Source organism: Diorhabda carinulata, chromosome 1 (genome assembly GCF_026250575.1).
Source record: "Diorhabda carinulata isolate Delta chromosome 1, icDioCari1.1, whole genome shotgun sequence".
Classification (NCBI taxonomy): Eukaryota; Metazoa; Arthropoda; class Insecta; order Coleoptera; family Chrysomelidae; genus Diorhabda; species Diorhabda carinulata.
Genome location: NC_079460.1, coordinates 15,604,888 through 15,625,019, shown reverse-complemented (window position 1 = coordinate 15,625,019; position 20,132 = coordinate 15,604,888). Strand labels below are relative to the sequence as shown.

Genomic DNA, 20,132 nt, shown 5'->3' with positions numbered 1-20,132 from the left:
CCTTCAATAAACAAATTTTCTTCAGTGCCAAGTTTGTAAGTTTTCGACAAAATTAGTTTATTTGGCTTAATTATAGCCAACAAGTATTGAATTACAACTGTGGCGCCTTCAGAGGTACTTCTATCTATTTTCACTTATGAATAGATTTAACTATATTTAAAAATATAAGAGTAGGAGTTGAAATATTTTTTTATTGAATATATATATATATATATATATATATATATATATATATATATATATATATATATATATATATATATATATATATATATATATATATATATATATATATATATATATATTCATCTTAAGTTTATTTTTGATCTTGCCATTGTCTGTGACATTAGTATTAATTTTATTTTTAAACTGTTGAAATTTTTAGAAACGTTGGTGATATCCATACTGAACACATTTATTACCATTACAACCAAACTTGCAATGCAAATTAACCAGCGACTTATAGAAGACTTGAAGGATTGAGGACTATACAGTGTAATTGTGTTGATATAGTGGTGGTAAATAGTGTGTTCATTATTATACCGAGTTATTTAAATATATATATATATATATATATATATATATATATATATATATATATACATATATATATATACATATATATATATATATATATATAAAGTCTGCAAGTTATATTATGAGCGATGTCTTATTGGGAACGTTGAATGAAACACCAAAGTGGACTAACTTAAATATATTTTCCGAGCTTTTGAATATTGAATTTTGAAACTTATGAATTTAAAATTTTTACAAGAATTAATACGATTCAAAACCACCGACAATCTTAATTATTTTCCCAGATGATTATATATATAATATATTATAAAGTTAGTCCACTTTGGTAATTCAGTTTTATTAATTGGAAACATTCCATCAGTCAGGATTTACTAAGAAAACTACTTATTTAATATGACAAGAAATAATCTATTGTTATTAATAATAAAAGCTAATATTTGTTTAGTCCCCTAAATTTGTTAGATATATTTCTGTCGTTGAAAATGCGGTGATTTATGTAAGGTAATTGTATCAAAATACAAATGAGTTATTGTTATATATTGCAATATAATACATTTTAATAACAATTTTCCTGTACAAACATTTGAAAAAGTATTGTTTATGGATAAATCCACTAATCATTCCTATCTAAATATGTGTAGATAGATTATAAAAAAATGAATATTTTATTCCCATTATACAGGTATATTTTATTATTACATAATAATATTGTAACTAACAAAGTACTGTATATTAAAGGCTGGGTGTACGCTTGTAAAATGTTATTTTAGTTACTTGTCACTGTCAAGTGTCAAACTGATGACTACTTGTTTTCATACATTCCTTGTTCAAGTTTTATTGTATATTTCTTATGGCTAAGTAAATCGCATTATACACACCTTAAAATTAACGAATAATTTCGATGAAAGTACTCTATGGAGATAGACTAAGTTGGAATTTATGGAAGCGTTGGTGATATTCATACTGAACATACTGTTTACACCACCACTCACAGTGTAATTGTGAGTGTTGGTGTAAAGAGTGTGTTTATTATGGAGAGAATTAAAATATAAATGCAAAATTAACGCATTTATTGTTAATTTCAGTTAGGATTGTGGTATATATAGTGATTTAACTAAATCCAACAAATAAAATTTATGGTCTATTGGATAAGAAAAAAAATTATTAGCTGACTTGGATTTCGACCTCTTCAAGATAATTTTGGTTGATTCTTGCATTCAAGTATTATTATGCATGGAAAAAAATCTGCTAAAAAAGGAGGAAAATGTACAAATTATGGATCTATAACATTACCAAAATACCTGTAAGCATTTCTTTAATGATCACCATGTCGATGTGGCCCTCCATCTTAACACCGTTAAACCATAATCTGCATAATTAACACGCCTTTTAGTCTTTGATTTCTTTCCATGTCTTGGAATCTTCTTAATGCCCCAAGTTACCTAATTGTTACAGGATACTTTACGAGGATAATATTGTGATTTTAATAGACGATTAAATTTAAATTTCTTACATAACCGCAAGACATTATTATCAGTCTTAACAAAACAACTTTATGTTGGATATAAATATTAGGAGGCAACAAAGTCAATAAATTTTAGCCAAATAATAAATGATACCATAATTTTACTGGGGAGTTTGTATGGGTGTTCCTTTTTGCTAGTTCAAATAGATGATTCCATCAGTCCTTTATTGTTTGTACAAACACTGTTTTGTTATATTAACTTTAACCAGATTTTTTAATGTATTTTCAGTATACTTGTGGGTCTTTTAATGCATTTGAATTAATTTTTCCATTTTTCTTCGTGATCTTTAATTCACCTCAATATATTTCCGTTTTCTTATTAAGGTATGCGTTTTTCAGTATTTTTACCATTGTAGGAAGAATGGTACCAATCAAATTAGCACTGTAAAATTAGTATTTTTCAACATATACCTACCATACAAAAATTATTAAATAAACGCTTTATATTGAGAGAGGTATACGTTTAAAATTGTTATTATAAATGCCTATGTATAGCAATATAAATAGATCCACCTTATTTTTGCTCTGATTCAAACATATTAAAATTAAATGACACATCAATAAGAAGTAGAGCAATTATGAAATAGGTAAATGCTTGTAAAATTAGTTTATATATTCTAACAGTAGGTATAGTGCAATCACATGGATTTAAAATTTGTTTTTAATATGTAAAAAAATTATTCGAGCAATTTTATTTATATATTTATATCTGTTTTTCGTATCATATTAAATATATTTGAAGTGATTATTCTTTAACTGAATACCTTACTCATTTTTACTGTAACAATATTCACTAGAAAAGCATAATGCAGGAAAAAGTGGTTTACTAGAACAGTACAAGAGTAATGAAGCTATACAAACCCAAACATCTTAACATGAAGATCTATTGTTCAACATTGTTAATCATTCCGATAGTAAGATCTCAACGAACCCCAGTACCTTTCTGGGCAATTAATAATTGCAGAGTTTAATGTAGCGAAGATCCAAGCTGCAGTTTTTACAGAAAAGGCTGGCACTGCAGTTCATGATTTGGTCCTGTTTGGACATAAATTAACCCCATCACCGCTTATTTGCTTGTTGGGCCTTGAGGTTGGGAGCAATATGTCCTGGCAGTCACGTGACCGAATTAGCTAAGTAGATTCACAAAAACTTAAAGCCCTCTTTAAGACCAAAAAGCTATATATTCCGCAACAGCTTCTAATTCTAATTCGTCCATCTTTGGAGTATTGCTCGCACATTTTGAGCTCGGTTCCTAAGCATACCTTGAGGGATGCTTGACTCAATGCAGAAGAGAGCAATTCGGTTTTTAGTCGATCCAATGTTGACCAGAAACTTTGACAGCTTAGAGTACAGAATAAAGGTCGCTGATCTGACTGTTTTACTGATAGTACCACACGTAAGATGATCTTCCTAAGTGTCCGGAAGACGCCCAGAACGTCAATTTATCAGTTCTTTTTTTAGAGAAGTGTAAGCCTGTGGTAGCTGACCATGGCACGTTTTTCCCCGACCACTATAATCTACAGAAGTTCAAGGTCAATATAGACGGGCATCTTCATACGATAGGCACCACTCGAACTAATCGAGTGTAAGGTTTATCCTCTTGTGCTTGCTTTGTACATAAAAAAGTAGCCGTCTCAGTGGCTTCTTTATATGAGCTACAGATAATAATTCGCGAGACAAATTTTTGTTAAGTTCGGCATTTCTTTCAATTCTATTTTATCTGAGTGATCTAGCTTTTTAGGCCAGTTCGTAGAATAGAAACGAAATTCTTAACCTATCTTTATCCTTTGACCATTCGCCAGGATCTAACTTTTCTTTTTTGTTACCTTTTTTCCTATCTCTGGACCAATGAAAGTGGTGACCTCAGCTAAATTGCCAATTAACGCATTCCAGAATGTCTAGGTACCCAGACTTGATCATTTAGTAGAAGTGTGTTGAGTGATATTCCAGAACTACCAGGCAGTTAAGTAAACATTGAGTAAGTGAAATTTAATATATATTTAAAAAAATATAATATGTTTTTTTAAGATATACTTAAATTGCTAATATTCATATATATCTCATAAACAAAAGATAGAAAATACAACATTACAGCTCTCATAAGATTCATTAAAGGATTATTTTAATACCTTCATATTTGAGCAGCTTATTAAAGTGTTAAGCTAACTTTATGAAAAACCAATCAAATGCATTGATATTAACAATACATAGCGATATTTTCTCATTATATTGCTTGTTATACGTTAATATACACAAATTAGTAAGCTCTCATCTACATAATTATTTTTGTCTTAAAGAAATATTCCTCTAACTAAAATATCTAGATAGATAAAACCTGATTTTGGTACCTCACATCTTTGCAAGGACATTTTCCTTTAGAATTGTTTTCCAGTTACTATCTTTTTTTTCAATAAATTTGGTAGCTAAGGCCAAAATCATACAAAAATGCCACTTTGATTTTCCTTGCAATGATACCTGTCAATTATGAGTAACGTTGTTAGTAATTTCCCTCAATTTTTTCTTAAATAAGATGTAAATGAATCTGATTTTCTGGTATATGATCAGCATTTTAAATTGTGAAGAAAATGATGAATGACACGATATATTAAAATATTTTTTGCAGTCACTGTTTATTTTGAGCTTGGTGTTGGTATATCCATATCGAAGCGTTGTTTGAAACGACCGCAGCCTTGTAAATTTTTTTTTTCGTGAAGAAAAATGGATTGAATAGAAACGAAAAATATTATATGAAGAGGAGTACAAAAAAACACAAACTGACAGCTATGTCAAACATCCATTTAATATATGCATAAAAATATATTTCATGGGGAATGTAGGAATTATCACAGAACACCTGCTGAACAATATAAAATATTTTGAAAGTGATTTTAAGTATTAGAGGAATTTTAAATGGTATTTTGATTAACATTGATTTACATTTTGCATCTTGATGATGTGTATTGGACAGAAGTTTGAGATACATACGAATTACTGAAGAAAATAAACAGAAAAATTGTACTTCATTCTAATGTTACACAACGTAAGATATATTTACATCACAATAATAAACACTTATTCTTCAATATGAAGTAATTTAAAGAAAACTTTCTAGTAGTAACGTCGTTTAAACTCATATTTAACAAATTAAAGCTGACTACATTGGAAAAACTCATTATTATAAAAATAAAACAATACGGGCAGCTTTTACTGTCTACTAGGAGATCCAAATTTTGGCTGGTTTCTCTTGAAATATTGTACCAACTTGGAAAAGTACTGAGCAAAATCTCGCCCTTTTTCTATGTGAATATAGGCTATTATCTAAAAAAAAAAACTAAATAAATGGTAGGTAGTTGGATAAAGAATTAGTTACCTCATGCAGGACAAAATCTATCCAGTGCATCAAAGCGTCAAACAGTATAATCTGTATTCCATCTGCTATTTGTTTATTCTCCAAAAATAGAAGATTCAGAAGAGATAATGTGCATTTTCTTATTTCAGTTTCAAATTCCTGAAATTATTAAATTATAGTTTTACAAAATTAGAAAATAATAAAAGGATTGGTATGACAACAAAATTTGCAATTGAACAATTCTCTGCAGTATGTTTGGCTGCTAGGAATCCAAAATATGACATTGATAAAATCAACTTTTCATATCTTTCAATATAAAAATTATAGAAAAAAAAACAACTTACATTATAATAACTTTGACCCTTGTACGAAGCATCAAATTTAACAATTTTCTTTTGAATTTCCTTACATACATAATTGTAATAATTTTTATCAATTTTCGTTTCGGTGCTTGTTTTTTTCATAAATCTGAATGTCAAAATTAGATCTGTCAACATTGGGAAAAAGTTAACTTCTATTTTACAATGGCCCCTGACTATATCGTCTATAAATGATAGAAAAATATTGATTATCAACAAACACAGAAAATATAATTCATTTTTATTTTACACATTTGCTTGATGAACTTACCAAAGATACAAGCAATTTCTTGTAAAACATTAAATTTTTTCTTAATCGGTAAATGACTGAATAAAAATACAGGAATTTCATTTTTACAATTAAGTCTCAATTTCATTCTAACCAATTCTTGCATGAATTCATTACTAATGGGATAATTAGGCATCTGTAACAAATTTAAATCACAACTTGTAAATATATTTGTTGGAAATATATTTCTGTCAAAGCAAAAACCACCACTATCACATTCCAATTAGGCATTGAATTATGTTTATAGAAAGTATTTTGTACACGAAGGACTTATTCTTATTATAAGACTTATTGAATCAATTGCATAATAATAGCAAATTTTTCAAAAACAAAATTCCAAAGTACTGCAATTTTTTCGCTTTTAAGTTTGTAGACGGTATTATTAGTTATCTATCAAGTTGAATCATAAGATATTGCGATATAATGTATGCAAAAAATATTTGTCACAAATTATAATGTTTTTAATTAAAAATTCCTATTTTTGTGACTCATATACCAGCCTGCTCCTGTTTCAAGACTGATCGATTTAAATTTTAATCAGTAGCTAAAAGTAAAATGGGATTTTGATGGAACAATTAAGTTTGTAATTAATTTTTGGCAAAGTTCTATTGAAATTTAGATTGGTAAGTTGATCTCTGTTTTCAACAAAATATTTTCCAAATCAATATGTTAACCTTTCGTTTATTTGACCAGAAAGGCATTAGTAGTATATTATTAACAAAATTTATATATCACGTACCAAGATCTAAAGAGGACTCAATTCATTTAGTTATGCATACCATTGGATTATTTCCAATAAAATAGAAAAATAGGAAGCAATAATCAATGCTTAAAACCCTTTTTGTTGAACAAGTAGGTTCAAAAAGTTGAATTGAAGAGTTGTACAGTATGGTACAAATGAAACGAAATTTTTAAATGGAAATACAGATGTTGTAATACATATTTGAAAGGTCTATCCAGCCATATAAATGTTTTAGTAATTGTTGTTTATATTTATTTAAAAAATTAATAAATCTTCATTATAACAGTCAATTGTAAAACCTAACCTAAAGTAAGTGCTCAAATTGTTTACCTTCAGCTAAAATAAAATGAGACAGACGTGTCGCAAACTTTCTACTTCCAGACTTATTTGTGCAACCTCAATACATATCCTTTCTTTGAGTTCAATAATATTTTGTGGTCTATTTTGGTACACTTTACTTTTCAATTGTCCCCTATCAAGAGGAGTCAAATCAGGTGATCTAGACGGCCATTCTACTGATTTGGAAAGACATTGTTCAAGTAGTTGCGCAACAAGAATGCATAGCGTGAAGACGTACCATCTTGCTGCAGTTATAAATCATTTCTGTTTCGAAAACACAGGTTCAATTCGAGCTACTACAATTTTCGAAGAAATTCTAAATATCGAAGACCTGTTAAGGTTTCTTCAAAAGAGTTTCGTCTAATAATCCGGTTATCTATTATTCCCGTCCAAACATTAACCCATCAAGGCCAAGTGTTGCCAAATGACCACAGTAAATATATAATTTTACACTGCGAATTTCAAAAGAGTTTATTAAAGTATTGGATAGATGGCGGCAAATATATGTACTTCTTTACTCATAGCAAGTTGCAGATGGTGTTCGAACAGCTGTTCGTCAGCAGGTTAACGGAACTCCTGGACATACAGTTCGAGTAAGTACAAATTTTTTTTTCACCATCAACATATATTCATACTTTTGTGATGTGGTATAAGTAAACACAAATACATGTTTCTATAAGACAATTTATTGATAATACCGATTTGTGTTACACCTCATATGTTTATTTTGATGTGTAGCCATAGGGAACTCTAGGCACGCAAAGTTTCGATGTGAAATATGTAAATTTGTTTGTCAGGCGAGGCTTTTCTTTAGAGGAAGCTCTTCAAATTGCATAATCTAATGAACTACCAGTGGACTCAATATATATTGAACCCGCCGAACCCAGTTCTTTGATGAAGAATCGGGGGATGAAGATTACATTGATTGTAACATAGATAGGCTACCTGGTCGCCAATTAGTAGCTGGCGCGGAATTGATCTTAGCAGATGGATATAGAATTGGTCCTATTGAAGAAGATATGACCAACGATATTAATACTAAAGGAAAACAATTTATTACAGAAGCGGATCAAACAGAAATCTTTAAAAACAGTACCAAAGACAGACCATCGGAAGAGGAAATTTCCAGCTTCAACTACTGTAGAAAAAAATCACTGTTGGCGACCTAACCTACGTCTAAATCCTTCTCCGAACCAGACTGCAACCAATATTATATCTCCGGTAGAGTTATTTGAGCTATTTTTCGATATTTTCCAATTTTTGCATAAAGAGACACGAGATTATGCACTTTTCAAAAACTATGTTGATCCAAATATCACAGTTGATGAACTGAAATGTTTTTTTGGAATTCTTGTTCTTAGTGGCTATAACATTCTCCCCCGAAAACGTAGTTAATGGGATACCCAAGGTTATATGCACAATAATATGGTCTCAAATGCTATGAGAAAGAAACCGATTTTGCACAATATTACAGTTTATACAATTTGCGAATAACAACGCAGTTGATTAAAACTTTTAAAGCTTTTTAAATTACAGCTGAACATGCTGAATCAAAGGTTTCTTAAAAAAATTGTCCCCGAACAAAACCTAAACTATGATAAATCAATGATCAAATATTTCGACCGTCATCCAAGTAGGCAATGCATCCGTGGAAAATCGATAAGGTTGGGTTTTAAAATGTGGTGCATCTAGGTATCTTATTGGCTGCGATATGTACCAGGGTAAAAATAAAAATTGCAGTTCTAAAGACGAACAGTTTTTTGGAAAGTGTACAGCAGCACCTTTTGTTTCAATGTTAGCCGAAATAGCAAAGGAGAAACAATTGCCATAAAACTTCCTTGTTAACCTTCTTACAAATAGGCGATAATAGAATTCCAAAGGACTGTCCGTTGTCCAACAAAAAGATCAGGAGTCAACAATATGCAAGAGCGAACGAACAGTGTGGCTAGATGGCTAGACAACAACGTATTTACCATAGCGAGCACCTGTTTTGATACCCCATTTCGATAATAAAACGATACTCAAAAGTTGAAAAATATCATTCATATCAATAGACCCTACGTAATGGACGAATATAATATAGGTATGGGGGAGACTATCAAACGACACGAAGTGAGTACAATTCGTGCAAAAAATGGTGGTGGTGCATATTCACCTGGTTAATCGACGTTTCCATTACAAATGACCGGTTACTTTATAGAAAGAGTGGAAGAAAAATGACCCAACTGGAATTTAAATGCGAATTGGTGCAAGTATATTTAATCAGGTATAGAACTTCCCCTAAAGACCTAGTACTTCAATAAATAGCATTACACTTAACACGCTAAGCGATGACATCAGATACGATAGACTCGACCTTATTATGATATGTGTGCCAGATAAAAAAAGATGTGCAAGTGCAGGATGCTGCTCTATAATGAGGACAATGTGTAAAAAGTGCAATGTAGGACTTTGTTCAGATTGCAATCCTATTTTCATAAGGAAAGCTATTTATTTTTACTATAATTTTTGTAATTCTGTACTTATTTCTGTCTAACGTTGCCATTTAGCTACACATATTTTTTAAAAAAATAAACGTTCATATAGAAAAAATGTACTTTTTGTACTAGTAACATATTGGTGAAAAAACTAGTTAAAGTTGACAAAAAGCGAAAAAAAAATATTTGGGCTCTCATGGGTTAATTTTCTGTGGATATTGAGTAAGGTACTTTTGCATCCAATTTGGATTTTCTATAATCCAGTACCGATAAGTTTGATGATTGACATAAATAGAAATGTAGCGTAATCAGAGAAAAGAAAATTTCAGTTTTACTTGTGAGATGCCAATTTTCCTTCTTTAGCTTTCTAAGGAGTGTTGAATGGTCCATGTCATTATCTAATGCTACTTACCGTGAACTGATATGGGGATTATCTTGAAAGGCTCAAAGATTATCTAGTTGTTTGTTTTCTGATATTAGATTCCTCCTATCTTTAAGAAGGTCTTTGACATGATTCGTTTCTCTAAATTTTTTCTAAATTTTGCTTACAATGGATTGTGAAATTGATTTTCGGTTGAGGTATTTATTATTAAATAACGTACATACTTCTTACTGCGTACGTATGTTATCTCCACAACCAATCATTATTAGTAGCGTTTCTGTCAGCTCTTGGAATACATCCACTACAATAAACTATTAATCGTTTGACATAAACTTAATTAAGCTTGAATGTATCAATGTTGATGTTGATAACTAGATTATCTAAAAAGGTACAAAGTATGCAGATGAGAAATTTCCATATATGTAATACTCCTATATGGACAGTTTTTATGGGAAAAAACGTCTCCACGTTACGGTGTCGACAGAATTAATTTTCTCTTTCGTTCGAGACACATTATCTATACTGCGCATGCTTGAAAATTCTCTAAACTATCATTAGTGGGAAAATAATAACTAACTGAAGCGCTCGGGAGAGAGAGAGAGAACGATACACTATTTGTTTCACTTAGTCGGAACACCTATAGAAACTGTCCATAAAGGAGTATTACATATATGGACATTTCATTACCAGTGACGGCCTTTACAAAATTTATTTTTGGGTGTCGATATATCGATATTTAATACATTTTATTAAGAAATCTGTTGAAATTTCATCAATAATATTTGTGATAATACGCAAATCAATATTGTACATATTATTATGGTTATTGTTAGGTATTTAAAAGACCTTTTAAATAATATATTTCAACACCAAGATTACCATTTCAAAATTTTAGTGATGGCGTTCAAAATAAAAAGGTATCCTTAAGAATAGCTTGTTTAAAAATAATATTACGACGGGTTTCAAGATTTTTCCTTAAAGTCACCGGTTTACGAAATAACGAATTTATTTCTTTCATTTGCACCATACTGTATAAGTTATAATCTGAGGAGCATATCTATCGATCTAAAAATAGGAGAATAAAAAATGTTTTGATTGCTTCTCCTTTTCCTGTTTAGATCCCAATATGTGTAATTTATACTCGGTTTTTGATTTATTTCACATATTACCTTAGAATATGTATGCATATACATAATAGTTTGTACATAATACTTGGTGATATCGTTTTGATTCGATAGCATAAAACGTTTCTCCAATATGTCTTTCATAAAAATTGTTAGTTCATCATAACCAAGAGCATAAATGAATCTAAAGAAATTATCAGCTTCTAATTTTATAAAATCGTGATGGACTAGTTCTTCTATCGCAATTATACACAATCTAGTTAAACAAGGATCTGCTACAACTATTTCTCTAAATGAAAAGCTTATCACTTCCTCAAACTCGTGAGTCATCCTAGAAATCAGAGATAAATCAGTAAAACAAAAAACTAATGGAAAATCAGATTACTTTACACCCTGTAATCTTACATCCATCCAATGGTGTTCACTAGATGGAGGAAGGTAAGCAGCCATATAGTTCCGGGAGTTTGAGGGTATGGAAGTATGACAAGGAGGAGAGGTTTGAAGGGATATCCTAGGAAAAAATTTAAGATTAAATCAATTTAATTCCAATATACTGAGTTTTGCTAAAATTAGGCATATATGCTATAGATTTTTATACACAAAATAAGTTCAGTACCTCACACTCTTCTCCACAAAATTAGAATCGCTGGTATTTTCAGTTTTATTATTCTGTAGGTTGTTTCCACTTAGGCTACACCTACATTGGATCCGTATTTTACCCGACGGTCAGAGGAAAACCAAACACAAACATTTTAACACAGATGCTTATAGTCTTTTTTACTCCCGACTCGACGGCCGTTCAAAAATATTTGTTTCCAGATTAGTATCGGACACCCGACGTTATAACAAAATTATAGCGAGAATTGACCAGGAATTACTTATACACCTGGTAAGGTGGACTGGCTAGTCAACTCCTACTTTATATCTCAAAGAATATAATCAAAAGTTTATTTATTAATTTTGTGATATTCTTTGAATTTATCATTGTAATTCTACAAAGGTGGTCTTGTTGTAAAAAACTCTCCTTCAGATCCTTCCAAAATAAAATAAAGCTCCCAAGCCTTACTCTCACATCTCTTTACATCTTGACTCAACCGTGAATTCAGACTCACATTGGACGACGTTGGCAGTGCTAGTCGCCAGATATCAAATCGGATCAGAAGATATTTAGACCTTTCTTAAGAAACAGTTTTGAATGTCTAGGATTAGATACAGATTGGCATTCAAATGCTCGACTAAATTATATATTTCCTTCAATTCTGCTTTTAAGTGATTAATTCTTTACAGAATTTAACTATTCTGCACTGTTGAAAGGAGTATTAAGTCTTTTTCAAATTATTGGCTGTCTTGTATCATTCTATACTATACTAACCCTTTACACTCTAGCCTAATAACTCATAGAGGATATCAATAACTCCAGCACTATATTAGTTACAATTACATACCTGTGATGGAAACAAAAATGTCGTTGCAATAAAACAAAACATTTCTCAGCTATTTTATAAAGAAACATATCCTAACTTATAAAAGAAAATCATAAATATTAGGACTTGAAATTTCTTAAAGTGTGATATCTTTCGAAACAATAACCCATATGCATTCGCGGTTAACTGCGGCAAGTATCACAATATTTCGCGTCTTTTCCTTTTTCCTGTCTATTAGAATATGTGGAACTCATCTACGAGTTTATCGACTAATCTCTTAATAAACTTCAAATGGAAGAATGATTTTTCCATCTTGCTTTTGTTATACTTATATAAAATGTATGCATTTATCGAAAACATCAGAAACTACAGAAAGTGTAGTTAACAAAAATTTTTTGACAGTCTGTTCTTGGCGTAATTATTTGTTTCTAACACAATTTCGTCCACTCTTCTGTGAAATATAGCTTCAAAAATTGTAGTGGTTCTTCGATGTTGATAACTTGTGACCTTGGAACTGAATTAACTGTTGAAAACATTAATTTTGTAAATGAATGTGGCTTCCCATGATATCACTTCATCTTCACTACACGAAGGCCTCTAACGTTATAATCATATAGTCCGGGAGCGGTCAATGCTGCCATTTGTAATCATATGGCCAAGGGTAAAACAGTGGTATTCTTATGTATTTTGAGCCGCTGAATCCAAATGTACCCGGCGTTTTGCGAAAAACTGGTACATTTTGTTTAAATCGCAATTGTTTAAACACATTATGAACAAATGGTTTTTCAGTTCAGATAATTTTTTTCATGCATATAAGGCTCATTTTAAGAAGATAAGGTCTCTTGTCATTTTTTCGTATAACGCATATTTAAAAATTTATAAATAAGAATACCACTGTTTTATCCTTGGCAACATTGACCGCTTCCGGACTAATAAGGAAAAGAAACTTAACAAAGCACTTATTATAATGAAAACATGATAAACTTATCATGAACACTTTAAGGTAAACACAGACTATTTCACTTATCTAATTGTTAAGAGCAAAGAGTCAGTAGAACAACCGTGTCACCGTAGTCACAACAGTGGATTTAATGTTAGCCTTTTAATGACGTAGATACGGTGACAACGGAGTACAAAGGGCTAATGCTGGTACCAAGATTAGATGTTTGTTTTTGTAGTCTAGTTTATATGAAATCAAACTTCAAATCAACAATTTGTGATATGATCACTCTTAACTGTTGGATAGTATTGCTCTCAGTCTTTTCCAACAGTTCTTTTTCGAACTGAATTGTGTATACCTTTAAATAGTTGTAAATATATCATGATTACCATATTATTTTTCTGATTTAGTAGAACGTGTCATCCTTCAAATTATTTTTGTCAGTGAGGACCTAGATAGTTTCTTTTATCTTTAACCAACAACCATTTGATATCATTGGTATGAGTATGTCTAAAGTTAATGATTATCTACCTGTCCAATTATTTAATATTGATATTGAGATATGTTCAAATACTTACTCTTTGCAAAGAGAATAATATAACTTAAAACCCAAGATTTTCGTTATTTGAGATTCATCAGTTAAGACATCTTTCAAATATTTTAGTGCCAGTGGAACTTTTTTCTTATTCAACATAGCCATTGTGGTAAATAATGTAAGTAGTTGTAAATAAATATCAGGCATGAATGTTTTCAATTCTAAAACACGTAGATATTATGTAGATTATTTTTTGATGATACCGGAGTTAAATTACTAGAAGGTGTCTCAAAAAAAATTCACATTGAAAACAATTTTAGGAAAAGTAAGAGTTTGTTGCATAAATGTTTGTTACATATTGAAATAAATTGCTTGGAAATTTATTTCTTAAAAATAACATCGTCTAAATATAAATCGTTGCGTTAAGGCATTCATTTAATCGAGAACTAAAATTGCCTATGACGGGTCGACTGGTATTCTCCGTGATGAATGCCATTTCGTGACGGCCATTTTCTTTTAATTGTGCCAGGGAAGCCGGTTTGTTCGTTTAAACTTTAGATTTGACACAACCCAACAGGAAAATTCCATAGGTGTTAAATCGGAACTGTGTGGAGACCAACTTATGTCATTTCTCCTGAGGATTAATTTGCCAGGAAAAATTTTCCGAACTCGTGGCAGAGATCTATTGGACATGTGTGAAGTTGCACCGTCCTGCTAAAACCATATTCTTTGTTTATAACCATTAAAGCTTTGCAGTCCAGGCACGAAGAAGTCTAAGATCCGAACATAACACTCTGAATTTACTGTAACTGTGCGTCCCCTTTCATGTTCAAAAAAGTAAGGGTCTATAATTAAGGTCACTTTAGGTGAATGTAGGAGTTTATGATGTTTGTGTTTTGGATTGGTCGCACTCCAGTAGCGTCAATTTTGCTTGTTGACGTGTTCATTAAGATGAACATGAGCTTGATCTAAAAACAAGATGTTTGTAAACGTTGGAAAGAGTTCAATAATCTAGATTATGAAGTCAAGCCTCTGACCAGCATCCTGGACCTTTAGTTTTTACATCAACTGAATTTTGTAAGGGTTCAGCCCTAAATCTGCACGTTTAAATTATATGATACTGAATTGGGGATCGAAAAAACGGATCTATCACACAATTCTTCGCCCGGTTGTCATGTACGCTAGCGAAACCTGTGTGTTGAGCAGCCGCCCCTTGCAGCTGAACAAACACCGAACTCTAATGGTTCTATGAAGACCCCAGCCTGGAGACAGAAGTCAAGAGGGCCAAACTCAGATGGCTAGCCCGCTTGGAGCGTATGTCTGAGGAGCGTCAGAAGCCTAAGGGCCGGCGACCGCGCAAATGATGGCTGGATAATGTCGAAAAGGAGATTCGGGAGCTAGGTGTGAGGGGGTAGAGATGCCGAGCGTTCGACCGTGATGACTGGGGGAATGTGGTGGACGAGGCCAAGGCTCTTTAAGGGCCGTAATGCCAGTGGTAGCAGTAGTATGCACGTTTAAAACAACAGCACGCTTCTGAATAGACAAGTCAGGCTCGTGACTAGTCAAGAATAAACAAAGTAACACTGTCTACGTTTTCGATAGTTCCAGAAAATCTTTGACGCCCGGATTTTGGTTTATACAGTGTTGCTCAGGTCTCTTCAAACTTCTCGACCCATTTTCTAATCAGTTGAGCACCTACTGCATGATTTTAGTGACGAACATTTCAAATATTGCCGAATTTTTTACTCGCCATAGTCGCCGAATTGCCATAAAACACACGCACGAACAATACACGGTCCGCTCCCGAGTAACGCAATAAGCAATACAAAGGTAAACTTTCTTTTGAGGCACAAAAATGGAAATTACCTTCTATTTTAATAGGATTCTTCATATAACCGATTAGAAATCTAACAACGTCTTCAGAAGGAAGTTTTCTTGCTAATATACACAGTTCATTTAAGTACATAAAAACACTGAGATCTCCAATCTCCCTTCTATGCATTCTTCTAAAGGCTCTCTCTGAAGTAGTTTCTAAGAGTTGATTTAAAAATTGATTTTCTATGTCAATCTGCAGAAGTCTTCTGATTTCTTGCATAAGATCAAATGCAGGCTTTATACATGGGACTTGGTAAGTTTGTTCATAAAAGCCTTTCAATAAAAAACTGTGGAGTGTGTTCAACTGTGGTGCATCATTTACAGTTATTGTTCTGTTTATGATAATTTTTCTGAAGGCTATACTTAGTGGCCCCATCATGGGTCTAATGGCGATCTGGAATATTTGAAGAACATATTTATAGCTAAAAGTTGACATTTTTAGTTCCTTTTATTTACCTCAGAGAAATTTTCGATAAAATATTCTGCAAAAACTGTAGAATCTTCATATTTACAATAATTGAGCAAACAACAAAGAAGTACAGCAGCTCCTGGTTCCTCATAATCAAACTCTTTTATAACGTTATCAATTTGATTTGGTCTAAAATGTATATAATTATATTTAATATATGACGAGGAGAAAGTGACTGAGAATATTTTCAAAAATTGATACTTAAAGCTTAAGAAGTACAATAAGGCCTACTATTTTTGAGTTCAGTAGTTAGCGCCAGCAGAGAAAGAAGTCTTGAAGTCTAACTGCTAAAAACAGAGTTTGAATTTGATTCAATTATATATACAATTGAAGCAAATCGTGCAAAAAAGCCACTCTATACTTGCGCTACTAAGGGTAATTCAAATGCAGTAACCCTTATTGGATTAAACAATCATTAATGTAGTTCTATTATTTTTATTACTTACTGTATCAGTCGTTGACACTTTGAAAAGAGAAGTTCATAATCAAAATCGGATGTCAAAAATATATTGTAATAATATTTTGGGTCATAACTAATAGAATCAATTACTGATGGTTTCAACATAGAGTAGAAGATATGCTAAAATCAAAAATACATCACTTAAATACACAATTCTTTATTTTTATTAAATCTTGCAACTTTTCACGAAGAATATAAACAGAAAATTACGAGGTGAATTATTTAACTTGTAACCCTGTTTCAATATCAATTATTATATCTCATACCCTATTGCTAAAGAAGCCTACCAACGTAGAGATAAGAGTACTTTGAAGCTGATTAATCTAAATTTTACGTTACATTTTTCATATTTTTTCAATAAAATAATTCAGGGTATTTTCTTTTTGTTTCCCATATTATACTACTTACTTCTGCAAATTTCACAGATACAGCATCCTGATGCATAGCACTTTTGAAAATAATTTTTAAAACTGTTTGAGCAGATTCTATTTCTTCTTTGAGGGCCAGTACACAATATAGTTCATGGAGGATTGGGAGAGATGGTTTCAAAGAAAACGGAGTGAAATCTTTGCAGATAGCATTCAAAGTCTACAAGAAGAAAAAATAAGGTTTATATAAAATTTATCCCAGTTCTTATAGTTAAAGCAAAAAATTTTGTCATTTGTACCCCCTGGAAGTTTAGATGTCACTGTACTTCGAATATTTTAATCAATAGTCATATGATAAGAATTGTTGGATAGTTTATAGCAAATAACCCTGATATAATTATGCAGATATATTGAATCAATTATGATTCAATATATTTCTATATCTGTATTTTTTAACCATATTTAAAATTGTAAATTTTAAAATTTACAAGTTTTATCAAACTTATAATCTCAAGATATTAAGTATATAATCTATTATGTGAGCTGCAATACACAATTGAGTTTTTATTAACAGCACATAAAAATATGTTCTGTGTGCTTATACAAACCTTTTGTACAAGATCACTGTTAACTCCTCTACTACTGGACAAAAATCTTGCAACAATAATGAAGAGATTCTGATTCCTTTGAGAAACTCCCCATTTTTCATCAGTTATTCTATTAATACCTAATAATAAACTTTCTATCTTCATATTAACAAATTTTCCATTTCCACTAACATGCTACAAGTGAATTTAATAATTTATTTAACAATGTGAATATATACTACAAACCAAGTGAATAAAGATCAACTTACACTAAATATCAGATTAACCAAAGCATTATCTTTCATTAGACAAATTTTTGCCATGGTTTCTACTGCTTTATCCACAAGTTTCTTATCTTTGTCTAGAAAATAGTAAACAATATTTCTTAAGGCACAGGAATACAAAACTGCAATTTTATCCAAATTGAATGTTGGTAAACTATTAGCCATGGCAACTAGAAGATTCATTACGTTTGATAGAAATATTTTTTTATTATATTTGGATTGAGTGTAGGAAACCATTTTTCTAACTAATTCTTTATAATATTGAGATCGTAACATATTCATAAAGGCTACAGCATCCTAAAATTAAAATATATGCTAAAAACATTTCCACAAGTATATCAATTACCTTAAGACTGTCAGAAATGTTGCAAATGAGTTTTTCCATCTATATGCAGTCCCTTATTATATTATATATTTAAAATATAATAATTGATTAAAAAGATTCCTTATTACGGAGATTGTATCAGCTTTTGCTATTTGCCACATACTAATAAAAGCGTTATTTTAAATATAAATTGCACAAAAAAATATTTTTTAAATTTATTATATTTAATATTTATCTACACTATTTCAATTGAAATATTTATAATAGAACTAATAAAATTATGTTTTCAACTTAACAAATATTAGAAAGTTGGAGAATTCTATTAGACTTTACATTATAGACTTTTTCAACAGCCCATGTGAACTATTTTATTTCTTCAAATTACTTTGATTTACCTCATAACAATTAAAGTCTTCCTTCCCCCACGAAATACAAAAGGCTTCAAGAAGAAACTGAAACTTAGATTGATCCAATTCTTCTTGTAAAATGTCTCTTATTAAAACTTTTATAACACTTCTTGCAGCAGTTTTATTTTGCACAGTTGGGGGAATATTTTTTCCAAAACACCTAAACAATCCTCCCATCATACATTTTATGTTATTATCATTTTCTTCATATAATACAATATCTTTTATCGAATTCATACAGTACAGTTGTACAGATTGCACTGAAATATATTTTATTACAACTAATGTTTTCCATAAAACGATAACTCACCATCCTTAATTCCTTGCACAACCTCTTTAGTTGCGATCATTGTAACTCCTATGAATGTATTGATTACAGCTTTCAAGAAAATTATGTCCAATTTTTCTTTTAGACAGTATTCTTTTAATACTTTCAGCATATTCATTCTATTTAATTCAGATACTGAACTTTCGTGAAAAACATCCAGGAATACCATTAGTTGCAGTTTCAACATACTTTTCTCAAAGAAAAATTTTCCAATATTTGATAAAGAGATCAGTTTTATATATAGGGTTGATGCTAGTACTGTGGTTTTGGCTGGCACTCTACAACTGTATCTATGAAAATAAATGAGTTATATATACCGGCTATAATTTTCATAATAAAAGTATTTGGAATTTTATAGATACATACAACTTTTGTATACAAACCTATTAGTACAATAATACAAAAAAGTGATCAAATAAGCTTTGAGATGTCCATCTATTTTACGTAAATCTTCTATATGCACTTCATCAAATTTTTGTATTAATTCTTCCAAATAGGAATCAGAATCCACTGGATAATGAAAACTATACTCTATTAGTAGATCCAAATATTCTTCCGAGCGCTCTTCTTTTAGAATTTCCTTCCAAAGAATGTTGACAATGTTTTCATCTTTTAATTTACTATAATTAATTCTTAATGTATCAAGAAAATCCATTTTTTTTGTGTGAAATTAATAAGTTAACATTGTATGATTTTCATGTTATTTTTTGATAAAAAAATATCATAAAATCATGATTGAGTAAGCTTCAATCCATTCTTTTGGCATAATATATCTATCTTTCTTTATTACTCTAAAAACAAGCAAATATCTCTGTTTATATTTTAGACAAATTTCAGATTTGTTCGAATTGGATACAATGAAAGATAATATTGAAAATAATAGTAATCTGCTATTAATAAACGTTTTTATATCGCGTTTTTTAAAACAAGATAATACATAACATACATATTAAAGTAAAAGTCTAATGAAATCAAATAGAGTACGTTCTATATTAATTTTCTGAGTA

The 20,132-nt window shown here is 30.8% G+C and overlaps 1 protein-coding gene across 1 annotated transcript; it reads right to left on the bottom strand.

Moving 5' to 3' along the window:
- Window positions 1-4,837: 4,837 nt before the first annotated feature.
- LOC130901508 (uncharacterized) lies at window positions 4,838-19,984 on the bottom strand. The gene is made up of 15 exons (XM_057812955.1): window positions 19,509-19,984; window positions 19,108-19,415; window positions 18,786-19,057; window positions 18,051-18,362; window positions 17,803-17,976; window positions 17,235-17,414; window positions 16,813-16,946; window positions 16,354-16,495; window positions 15,889-16,291; window positions 14,066-14,243; window positions 11,169-11,454; window positions 6,042-6,195; window positions 5,756-5,955; window positions 5,433-5,570; window positions 4,838-5,380 (listed from the first exon to the last, which is right to left on the bottom strand). The coding sequence occupies exons 1-15, from the start codon at window positions 19,778-19,780 to the stop codon at window positions 5,267-5,269; spliced, it is 3,267 nt and encodes a 1,088-aa protein (XP_057668938.1). The 5' UTR covers window positions 19,781-19,984; the 3' UTR covers window positions 4,838-5,266.
- Window positions 19,985-20,132: the final 148 nt, after the last annotated feature.